The 12,599-nt window shown below is 39.7% G+C and overlaps 1 protein-coding gene across 1 annotated transcript in view; it reads right to left on the bottom strand.

Moving 5' to 3' along the window:
* The window catches only part of esrrgb (estrogen-related receptor gamma b), a 31,847-nt gene extending 22,551 nt beyond the window's left edge, over positions 1–9,296 (bottom strand). The window contains exon 1 of the mRNA XM_029496410.1: positions 9,238–9,296. Within this exon, the coding sequence (XP_029352270.1) occupies positions 9,238–9,287 (50 nt within the window). The 5' untranslated portion in view covers positions 9,288–9,296. The remainder of the gene's footprint in view (positions 1–9,237) is intronic.
* Between the last annotated feature and the right edge of the window lie 3,303 nt (positions 9,297–12,599).

Here is a 12,599-nt window from a genome sequence, read left to right as displayed (position 1 = left end):
ATTAATGTGTTGGAATGCCAAGTGATATACTACAGTAGCTTATTTCTCTCAGGCAAAATGCTAACTAATGACCATGTCAATGGATGCCCCATACATCTTGCAAACAATGCCCACAATGGGTTGGCTGCCAGAACTAAGTGAATAAATGAAACTTCAGGAGGCTGTTAATGGACACAAAGAGGTGTTATACTCAGCATATGGAGGATCATGGGTAATACATGATCCAATCAATAGTCCTGCTTACTTTGAATGGTGCTGGGTTACAGAGGACTACAGGGAGACGTTGGACAGTTTGAGGAGGACCTGGGATTTTGCACAATCCCAAATTTAATTTTTACGTTTGGGGAAAAGGATTTCTCTTCATGCGTTCAAAAGGGTTTTCCTCCCTCTGACTCTTCCTGACACTTTGTCCCTTTTTCACCTGATTAAAAGCACTGTTGGTTGGTTTATGCCTAATGGGTGCAGACATAGTTAAAAATGACTTGTCTGAAGTTGGCCCAACTTATACAGTCAAAATAACCTGTTGTTGCCAAAGGTCACCAATATTTCTGAAGGACTTTTTATGTTTCTGCAGGGCAAGCTTTAAAAAAAGAAAAATAAAAAGCGATATAGAACATTTTTCACGGCAATTTCATTAGTAGAGGCAAAAAAGGACCCAAGGTTCTGTATTCGCCATGTTTTCTAAGTTGTACTTGCAGCGGCTTCAATAAAACCCTCTCAAACAAAGCATGAAATGAGGCTTGGGTCTGTGTTAAAACTGCTGGCTCTGTCTGTCACAGTTGGTGCTGATCTTACACAGCTTTGGTCCTACATGCTTGTAAATATTGTGTGAAAGCAGTGGAAAGTCATGCTAAGAATGTCTGAAACTAACAAGAAGCTAATGCTGGATAGATTCCCCTAAACTTATTGTCCATTGCTGTGGGGTGCTACCCCCCAGCCACCCCCCCCACCCCCCCCCTTATCCTCCTTCCCCGCCCCGCAAATTGCTGCTGTGGTTAGAAATGCATTTTCCCTCAGTTGCCTCTTTGCATAAGAGTTTATATAAAGCCATGAAGTCATCAGGCCCTGAAAACATGAAACCTCTCTTTTAACTGCTCAGGGGTGGCGGGTGGAGGGAGAGAGGAGGAGATAGCCTCTACCCCTGGGCCAAGATCAGCTCTATTGATCCTTCGCTTCCTTCCTGTTCCAAATGAGGCATGAAAAAATAAACCCCTCTCTTACGGGTCCCAGACATTCCTTATGCATTTTTAATCAGTCAGGACTGTTAACATAGTGCAAGATAGAGCGATACAACATAATGTTAGTCTTCACTCTGAGCCCGTTGCAGTTTATAAAAGAAGTCCAGACTCATGTTAAATCTTGTTAGCAATTATCATGTACCTATAGTCAACTGGAGGGTATATTTTCTCCCATCTGAGCGAAGTGGAGAGAGCGGCGTGGTAACAGTTAATACATCATCGCAGCCAGATAGGGGGAATCCCTCTGGGATCGTACATTGTGGCATATGTAAAAAGTAGTTCATTCCACACTTAGCACACAGTAACGCTGGGGAGATGTTTTTTGTTAGGTTTAATGGAAATTTCTAATGGGTCCTTTCAAATCTGTCGAAATGAAATAATGGCACGAAACACCAATTCGCATGGACAGAAATAGCTTCATAGTTTCATAATTTGGTTTTCCACTATTATTATAAAGAGACGTGGTTTTATAAGCGCAGCCTGACTTCCCTCAGCCCGCCCCGCTCGCTTGGCAACACATACACTCTCACATACACAATCAAACACACGCACAAAACGCATTGCGCCTAGTAACTAATGGAGTGGCGTTTGCTCTGCCACGCAGAAAAATGGCACAAACCGAGTAGACAAGCAAGACTCATCAGACAGACTCGGAGGTCACCTGCCTACTGTGTTCTGCTGTTCTTAGAGGGACAGATGCTCCCGCAGTGGATGGCTGAGGGCAGCAGACACACATGTTTCAGTGTCCACCACACTGAAAGAAGGAGTCTGGACAAAACTACATGTAGAAACCAGAGAGCTGCCCAGAATGTTTAATACAGCCAAGGCGCAGCCTGAAATGCCAAATCAGTGACCACTGCTTTTTTTGTAAATTTCTTTCTTTTTATTTTCGAGCCAAAGTGTGATGGGCGTGAAAATGTCCCATCAGAACAGCTTAAATTCTCAAATGTCTGTGTCTGTGTATGTGTAGATTTTGGCATGCCTCCTCATGCTGGCGATGCTGCAGAGCCTCTGCTTCCCTACATAAATCCTGAATCCATCCACCTCTTCTGTAACCCATGAAATATGTTGTCCAGCCTTCAAATTTCAGCCCAATAAATTATAACAGAAGTCACAGAGAAAAAAAAATAAAAATAAAATGGATAATCAAAACAGTTCTCCGCAATGACTTCATGCTTTCCTGTTGTTGAGGATCGAGGGGTTAAAATCCAGTTCTCCATATTTCACCATGTATTTTCCCACTTAGGGGAAATGTTATTGTTAAGCGTGGGGTTTGGCTTGTAGCAAGGAACACAGCGTAAATCATGGTGCTGAATACACAGTTGAACATGCAAGCGCAGAAGGACAGAGGCAAGGAGCCATGCATGAAATTAGTTCATTAATCTTTCTATGATAGGCCGTCCTTGTTTGGGGCAAACTCTATCAGCTTTAAACTGAGTGCCCCTTCCTGCCTGACACATAGATTACACTGTTAGTTCGCAGCCGGGGTGTCTGGGAAATGAATGGTCACGCGAGTGGGAAAACGGGGTAGCGTGTGTCGTCCAAGTGTTAAATAGTAACAACAACATGCATGTGACGCAGCGCTGGCACATGTGAAGGTCATCAAAAAATGGGTGTGTTTCAACATTTCAAAGCGTGATTCATACGCTGCTGCAAATAATTTCTTTGGTCACTGGAGAAAAAACACTGGTGAAAGTACACTAATAATGCACATTAAGGTAATGTGCCGGTTTTACTGGAGAAAAAAGCCATATGTATATGTACAAACTGGGTCTCGTCACCTCAACGCAGCCTCTCAGCCATAACTTAAATTCTGGTTATTACCCATGAGACCGTTTTTTTTTTTGTTTTTTTTTTCTTTTTTAACTTTTGTGTCCATAAAGCAGCTTCAGCTCCTTCTGCTCATAACTGTCTGCTGGATGAGACAATGCATTTTCTGTTTTTGCCTTTAAAATGAAACAGGTTACCTTAATCAGAGCACACAAAAACTCACCTGCTGTTTTTATTACGCTTATTAAACATTTTATTTGTTGGCTTATTTATTTGCTGTATTCTTTTGTTCTTCATTGTGCTTGTATCTTGTAGGTGTCATCATATTTATATCATAATCTTTTATGGAATTTATTACACTGCTGATGTTCAACTAGGCACAAATTCATGTTTTACCTGGCTGCATAAGAAATTTTTCCTCTGGGAAAATAATAAGGCAAACAAGTAATTTTTTTTTTTTCAAAATCAAGTTATTTGCAGATCATTAACTTGATTTATCAGTGAATCAGGTTACTCTATAAAATGTAAAAAACCAAGACCACCGATCTGCAAGTTCAATTTACTTTCATTACTGATGTGGTCACATGATTAATCTAATGTTTTCTCTTCTCTGCCAAATTTGATCCCCTTTTCAGCTCGAATGGGGTTAAAGTTTTGCATTGTGTTTTGATTTTGAGGGTTGTTCAGTCCGTTGTACATGCGTGGATATCAGTGTGTCCACCACAGATTTGTGTTCCAAAACGTGGCAAATGAAAACTGATGCTCTGTAAAACTTGACGGTAAAAAGTTACCACTCCTGAGTTAGTGCTTTACTTTCTACTTTGATTATACTGCATTGATATACTTTGTTTCTGCCTCTCTGCCTCTTCCACACGTACACATTTGTACACAGAGCTTCAAGCATATGGCCTCCTCAATGTCACTGCCACGAGAGGAGATTGCATAGATTTCCCACATGGATGATGTCTCCTTACCTGGAGTATCAACCCCCATCTACATACTCGTCCACCACCTCCAGGAAACCGCTCTCCCTGCAAAGTCAAACACACCTTTAACTGCCTTTTAAAAAGAGACAGAAGAAGGAGGTTATGGGGACGAAGGAATAAACGAGCAGAGACTTAAGCCGTCATTGGGAATCAGAGGGGGACTCATGAGGGACAGTTACGATATTGATTTCATAAATAAACAGAGATGGCCATCGATCCTAATGTTATTTTGCATTTCAATTACTACCCAGAAACATAACCTTCAAACGTCTGCTTCTCCACAGTAATAACATCCACTGATAATCACAAGTGAGTCTTGACTGGCGCAAATTGGCTTTTCTCTCTCTCCTCTTTTTTTTTTTTTTTTTCCAAATGTGTAAATGACACAACTTTGCATTTGCCTAATGGTATTAGGGCATGGACTGAATTTCAAGTGCGACTCAACAGTAGATACAGTAAGCACTCCGGTCAATTGACACAATGCAAATTAACGTGCTGAAGAGGAATTAAGTTCACAATGTGAGACGTTGCGAGGCTACAATGAGGCCCATTAAATTAAACATGCTGGCTGACCCCCACTCCATGATTAGAAGCACTGCTTCTCTCCGAGTATATGCGTGTGAGTGTGCATCTGTGTGTTAATTTCATTTGATCAATAAAACAAACTCATTTTAAGAAGTCTTCTCCGTTGCTTATATTCAGCCTGAGCCCATTAAAGCCACATTCATGTTTTGATTGAATAACGGCTGCAAAAAAGAAAAAGAAAAAAGCCCATCTACATCGTGATGAATTCAGAGTCCTTGACAGGCTGCCTAAAGGATATATCTATATCAAGAGGGGGTCATGACATGTAATGAAGTTAGTTCTCCTCTCATGCCGTCACACAGCAGCACTCTACCAGAGAGCTGGGCTCTACCCTCATATGCAGCAGCCATTGCCATTAATAAACATGACAGTCTGCACACTTGGAAAACAGTGTCATGACAAAATACAGCAGTGAATTTCAAAGTGTTTTGAATTGTTTATATCTTTGGTCATTTTTCCTCAAGCTCAAAGCTGTTAGTGAGAGAAAAGTTGGAAGCAAGCAGCATTTTTTCCCACGGATGTGAACGCAACACACCAACCATCCATTGTCCCACTACCTGCTCCCTCCATCCATCAGTGGACGCATACGTTCAGTTCCCAGCTGGTTTTAGCATTCCTATCAGCCAAATTTCAGATCACACCGTGATGAGGTGTTTTAAAAAAAAAAAAACATAACAACAATCAATACGCATTGGAAGCTATTATCCAGGAAAGGTAAGCGAGGAACAAAAAACTTGGGCCACTCGCAAGGAGTGAATCAACAGATTCTCCAATGTTACCATCACTCAGACATTAAATTTAATTTGCTCTTTCTGACAAGCACACAAATGCATTAAAGAAGAACCAACAGTCGGTAAATTGTCAATAAAATTTCTTCGCTTCATAAATCTCTCTTAATTTCACTCTTGGTGGAAAAAATTCAACTTTGGCAGAAGACAAGATGTAGACATGACCGTGAAATCTACATCAGTAGGTGACAATGTGACGTTTTTAATTCTCACGTCGGTTTAAAAAGTAAAGCAAAAGAAAGTCTTGTTTAAACGTGTGCTGCTGTCATTAAGCTTGCAAAGATTTGACATATATTACACATATGTATTTACTTTTTAGAAGAAAGGAACGGTTTCGAATAAATAAATGCAGTGTAAAAAAAAAAAAAAACGGATTTGGACCAAATACACAACAATGTGTAACAAATTCAGATACAACACATGATGAGCTGATGTGTTTGTCTTAACGGACATAGTCAGGTGTTTCCATGATATGGCACAGCTAAAATTAGTTACCAGGTCAGCGTGTGATTCTTTGGTCTCATCCGTATGTGTGTCCACATGTGTGGGTCTGTGTCTGGGATTGTGTCTTTTAGTGTGTGCCTTACATTTGAGTGGTTAAGCTAATAAATTCCTGTTTGTTTGCGAAGTGCAGTCATGGGACCAGCAGGTGGAACGAGACAAAAACTGAAGACAAACATTTGAGCTTTAAATCTGAGCGATAGTCATCAAAACTGTCTCGACGGATCATATTAAGACCGTGGCTAATTACAGACGCATAAAAAGTTTGCAAATTTTGATAGGATTTGTCAAAAATGTGAAGAAGAGGATAATCTTGTTTGTTTTTTGTCGAAAGGAAAAATATTTTCTGTGTCTAAGAAAAAGAAAAGGTCCATAAAATCTGAAACTGTTTATAATTAGAAAGCAGATCTTTTTTTTTTCTCCTGAGAATTTTTCGATAATCTCCACTGACTACAGTGGAAAGTACCCGAGGAGGCGGATTTGAATAGTAGACCATACACTTTAATGGCCAGGTGTCCAGTCTTTGTTATTTCACCCACATTTTGATTTAAGTTTCAGATTTTATTCATCAAATTTAGATTTTAATTAAATTTGGTTACAGAAACTGCAAAATTGTCCTGATGTAGATATCTTCTAAATATTTACTCACAATTTGATAAATAAACAGCTCACTGTGTAGTACCATATGGACAAAAACACTGCGAATCATTAATGAATCATTTCATCCCTGGAAAGAGTCAGAACAGGATAAGCTATCTATCTCTGCATTTGTCTGTGTGTACATTAGTTTATGTGGAATCATGTTCTCTACAGAGACATAGCGTGACAGTATGACACAACAGTCAACAGACATCCCACCTTAGGACTTACGGTCAAAAGTCTTCGAGGGGTTAATGGCATTGCCTAAAGCCAAACCACCTTAAATCCCGTTTTATCTGACTCAAACAATAGAGACTTAAAAATTTACAGTATGCATGTATATAAAAATGTTGCTTCTGGTGTTTAACTGTATTGAAGTATGATTAACAGTATTCAACAGTGGAGACAATTTCTGATAAAATTTGCTGTAAATCTTATTTATAGCTCATTAGTCGCAAAAGCAAGAGTGTAAAAGTTCCCAATAGTTTGTAGTCAAGGTGTGAGATTTTCTTTAAATATTTATCAGGTTATTTTTTAATCTTATCTTATCCTCTTTAGATATTAATATAATCAATGTAGTGAGCTAAATTAATTGATATAGAAAACACAAAATTAATCCAGTTATAATCAGTTAAACAAAAAATTAGTTTGCTCAGCATTTGCATTTGTGGGTTAAATTGTTTTAGGTTTTTTTTTTGTCTTTTTCTGGCTCATGCCATTGTTAGTGTGTCATGAAAAATGAAGTCCTATCAAATGTGACTAAATCGTCTCGCAGCACCAGAGGAGAGACAAAGATTAGCATGGACACGTTCAGAAAGCACACAGTACGCTTACACAAGTATAATTATACGCATGTACAGAAGTAAGCAGCTCCTGCCCCGCTCAAACAACCATGCATATTTTTGGAGGTATGCACAAATGCAGGGCACACATGCAAACATCCAGTGTCGCAAACACACCGTCACACCCCTAATCCCCACACCAAGACCTGATCGAGGGTCACTAAAGGTTAACGCCATCATTGCTCTTTTTTTTTTTCTTTTTTTTATCTTCAAACGTTTTTCACTTTTTTTGTGGACTTAGTTACACAATATAAAATTCCCTTTATTGTATTTCTCATTATATTTTAGTGAATTACAGTCAGATAAAACCTGTTTCATTTGAATAGATGTATATTTAATGCAGTTTCACAGATTCCACAAAGTGATGATTGTGCAGAAAAAGAAGAGCTCAGGGTTGGTTTTGTATTATTTTTTTTTTTTTGTTTGTTTGTTTGTTTGTTTTCAACTGCCCTGGAAGCTGCACAATGTGGATTTACTTTTAAACCATAATGTGAAACTGATATATTTAAACACATTGAAACAAATGAAACCCAGGTATGTCATCTTAATGTGAGATATCAGAACAAGTGGCCTTCTTTTAATGCTATAATGCTGAACAATTTTTTTGTATTCAAAGAGAAATTTGTGCCACTAAGTCAGTTGTACAAATGAAACAAAAAGGACAGTATTTGTACAACACATTTTTTTTCACTGCCCAGTTAAAACAGTCTGAATTGTCAACTATGTCAAACTTCCAGTCCATTGTTGCATTGCATTTTATTTATATGCCAGTAATATTAAATAAAAAGAAGGTAAAAAAATCAATTTTTTCTTGCTTCAATCAATTCTGAGGTCAGAGGCAGTTAAAGACTGCGACACATTAAATGAACATGTAAACTAATTGTAGAAAGTAGATCTTTCTTGTATGTAGAGAATCTTGTGGAGTTGGAAATATTCCTGTGATTGTGCTGTTCAAAGTGTTAAGCAGGTTAAACCTTTCCAATCCCATCTAGAGATTAACATTAAGAGGATGTCAGTGAAAAGTCTCCCCGTCCAGTCATATTGGTTTAAAAGAGGCGAAGGAAAGCTCAGCACTCGTTCTCATGATGAGACTAAAGAGTTTCTTTAACCTCTCATTTTCTATAAAACAATTTGCTTGATCCCTGTATTTATAGACTGAATGCAAAACGCCTATACATGAACACAAAGTCATTAACTGTGTTTTCTTTATACGTGGCCACTTTTTGGATGTCAAACAGCTCATAGCAGTGTCGTTTCCGCATCATTTTCAGCATAAGCGGCAAATTGAGGGAGAATGCAAAATTGCAAACAGAGTAGTGACCAATATTTAACTAAACACAGGCACATAGTCATCTACTGTTTCAAATATACAGTTATCTATTTCCCATGAACATGCTCTTTCTCACACACACACACACACACACACATACTGGATAACAGCACAGTCACAGTTTTTTCTCTCCGGGACACCGCCGGACATCGGCTGATGCCAGAGGATAGTCATATGGATATTGTCTGCATTAATCTGCCTCCAGCTCTTCCCTGTGGCTGAGGTTAAACCCTGGATCCTGATGCAGAGCTAGACAGCTGTAGGGCAACCATCGGACCTGGATTCCCCACGGGCAACGCTACTGCAGCCTCCCTGATCCAACTGAGCTCGGCTGTCCCATAAACAGGGGAGGTGGAGCTGAGATAATGCAAGGACTCCCAATCTTTTGAAATTGTCTACTTTAGCTCCCCCCCCCCCCATACAAAGTAAACAATTTCTCCTCCTGAATAGTTTATTTACCCTAAAGAAGGCCGATAAGTTCATCTAATTTTGTGAACTTAAATGGAAAAAAAAAGTAGAAATGAAAAAGGAAAGAGATGTGGAAAGAGATGCACCTACTGGTTGTGGTAGCAGAGAGGGTCGGGGATGCACAGTTCGGAAACATCCATCAGTCCACGTTAAGCATTCCAGGTGTTGCAATAAAAAAAAGCAGATAAACAAACAGCTTGGGAAAAGCTGAAGGAGGAGATCAGTTCCTAAGTCTCCACATATCTTGATGAAAATGTTGGTCAGGTGTTCCTGGGTGTTGTCTCCCCTCCCTCCCCCTGTTCAGCACGCACACACACACACACACACACACACTTAACAAAAAAACCTTCTGCCTCGGCCAAACTCCAGTCTGCACAGGTGCTGTACACTCAGGCTTAGGAGTACGTTATAGAGAGAGGAGTGGATTTAGTGATGGTATGGAGAGGGCAGGAAAAAGAACTTGAGGCAGAGATGGAGTGAGAAAAAAAAAAACAAACAAATGAAAAAAGAGGAGACAGAATAAAAATCCTGGGAGTGATGGAAAGAGAAAGAGAGAATAAAAGACAAGCGGCAGTTGGATGGAGAGCAGCAGTGGTGAGAGCGCACTGGCTGAGTAAGTCAGTGAGGGGATTGAGTCTCCATTGAAGACATGGGGGCTCTTTAAGAGCAGGAGGGAGTGGCTTGGTGCATATGGAGGAGCTGTTGTTGGCCGGTTTTAGAGGGGCCGTCCTGAGAGCAGCCAATGAGGACAAAAGGTTACTGCGATGGGACGGGCTAATCGACGACCTCTCACTGTCCAGTCATTCACAAGGGAGCTGCTGCAAAACAGAGATACAGAATCCCCTAAAGAGAGAGAGAGAGAAAGAAGGAAAGAAATAGATAGATAGATAGACTGATAGATCTGTGCAACTCAACTGGAATAAAACTGACAGAAGTAGCAGCAATTTCACTGAGGTTGAGTCAAGCAGGTCTGTTTACTGTGCTTTAAAGAGCTCAGTGCCAGCTTACAGGGCTAAACTGTTCCTATACCCTTTTATCCCCCACCGACCCACCCACCCACCGTGGATCTGGCTTTCAACAGCCTGCCCTCCTTTAAACTAATGGCAGCTGCTTCCCACAGCATTTAAGCAATCACACAGTGGAGCAGGGATCTACCTTTCCTGAAAGAGACAGGCTGTAAGAAACAGAGAGTGATAATGACCTAGACAGGAATGTTAATAATGACAACAACTCCAGAGAAGTTTGAAAGCACCCTTCGCACATCTGTGTAATGTGTTGGCCATCAGAAGAGAAGCAGCCCCCCCCCCCCCCCAAATCCCACTTCATCAACCCACATTTTCCTGATCGATACAAAACCCATCACACGCTCTTATTGATCACAGCGTTGCTGTGTCGCCAGAAGCCTCAGGACAGACTCTGTTTCCCAACCATCTTTTAAATAAAAAGGAATTATAAATTTGAACGTTTTCTTTTCATGTCAGTCTGGATCAGAGTCACGGGTGCACAGGCCGATTGCTTTAATAAAGGAGCTATGCCTCCTCAATTAAATTTTTGATCAATATTTTGACATTTAATGTACTTTCCTGTGAAGGAAAACCAGGATATTCCTGCTGATCTGATTAAGACATCCAGACATAATCAATAGAAGAGATATGTTTATGTTTTTAATGAGGCAGAGTGAAAAGACAGAAGAAGAGGGAGACTAATGTTCAGATGACAGGTATGATTTTACATTCGGGCTGGATACTGGAGCACTAATGAATTTAATAAAATGTGGAAATTTTGTGGCATTTTGGGGGTTTTCAAGATTTCAATATTCATTTAATATCGACATCTGTGCAGAGTTGAATTTTTCTGTTTTGCTGTTTTCCTTCTGTTGGCATTTTGCTGAGGTGGGCCATGCTGTATGCCTCCCTCCCTCTCAGTCAGACAGCTTAACCAGTGAAGGGACACCGGGCTTCATGGCATCTGACAGGAAATCTATCGAGCACACAGTCTGTAATCCAACTATCACGCTATCGCCAAACGAAGAAACAGTAATCCAATCATTAAGTCTGTACTTAAGCAAAACAGATTTTCAGCTCTATGACCAAGAGTCTGTCCCTTTAAGCAGATCTCAGCCGCCCCGGGATCTCTCCTCTGTGCATTTTGAGGCAGCAGTTTATGTTTTCATAATACTTTTGCTCTCATTTGCTGTGTTTTTTTTTTTTTTTTTTTACATTCTCAGTGATGCACTCCCCTTCTACAGTGTCTCAGAATGCTGGAATACAGCCTACATTTAGAATTGGTCCTCTGAATCTAAAAGGGGCTTATGTTTATTTTCAGTGGGAAAGTTAGGCTTAGGCAGCGCACACAGCTGATTAATGTGTGCACACATGAACAAAAACACACAAAACCTGAATTATAACCGACTAAAACGCTTCCCAAAACGCTGAGATTTAACCGTCTGTGTCTTTCTGCAGCTTGTTTCAGAAAAGTGAAAGAGGGCCAATCGGCATCTGTCAATATGTAGTAATTGCATATTGTGTTGGGTTGAGGGACACAGTCTCTCTGTCACACTGGGTGTATGTAATTAAATTCCTGATTCATGAGCAAACTGGTCTTTTATGTCTGACCTTGTGACCTCGGCACAGAGACCCAGTGGCTCAGCAGGAGGCTGACTGTGTACTCCCTCCTGTCAGACTGCTGTGGACTCAACTTGCAACAACGGTTGAATGCCAACTTTAAAGAACCAAAAACATGCAGGCATGAGATGATTTAAGTGAATAAATAGTTTCTGCAGCAAAATCAGCACAACAACAACAACAACAAAAAAAGAACGGGCTGAATTGCCAGAAAATAGTGAGATATCTGGAAACTATCAAAGCAGCTTCCTGTCTGAATGTCTAAATTATTAAAGAGTCATTTAGTTCACAATGGAACTGACGGCTGTAAATTTTTATTTGATCCATATTTCAGAGCAGCCAAACACTGCTCATGCACCTCTGATTTTAATGAACATCACGTGTCCTCTAGCTGCTGATAGTTACGGAAAATTAAAAATATATACAAGATATATGAGAAGAAATTTTCCAAAAATCAATTTCATCTAAAGTTGAGCTTTTTTGTTTTGTTTTTGGTATTTTATTAAATGTAGAAAAAAATTGTTTTTATATCCAAGTCAAAACAAAAGCTAGAGAGAATTCACATCAGATTTCTTTTCTTCTCAGCTCAGTAGAAGAAAAACAGAAGGAGATTCATATTTATGACATTTCTTATACCGTATAAAACATGACAGCCAGATACTGGTATTATGCACAAATACTCAATGTTAATTTCTCTAATTTAACTAGAAATATATTTATTATGACGAACAGCGGTGTGAGGAGTCTGATTTTTCCTTTGTGGACATCATGTCATTGAAAAGCAGCTACAGCAACGTGAAACGTTTTCTATAAAGATAAAAGGGACTT

The sequence above is a fragment of the Echeneis naucrates genome, chromosome 24 (genome assembly GCF_900963305.1).
Source record: "Echeneis naucrates chromosome 24, fEcheNa1.1, whole genome shotgun sequence".
In the NCBI taxonomy this organism is placed as follows: domain Eukaryota; kingdom Metazoa; phylum Chordata; class Actinopteri; order Carangiformes; family Echeneidae; genus Echeneis; species Echeneis naucrates.
Note: the sequence above shows the minus strand (reverse complement) of the source record. Positions and strands in the feature narration are given on the sequence as shown.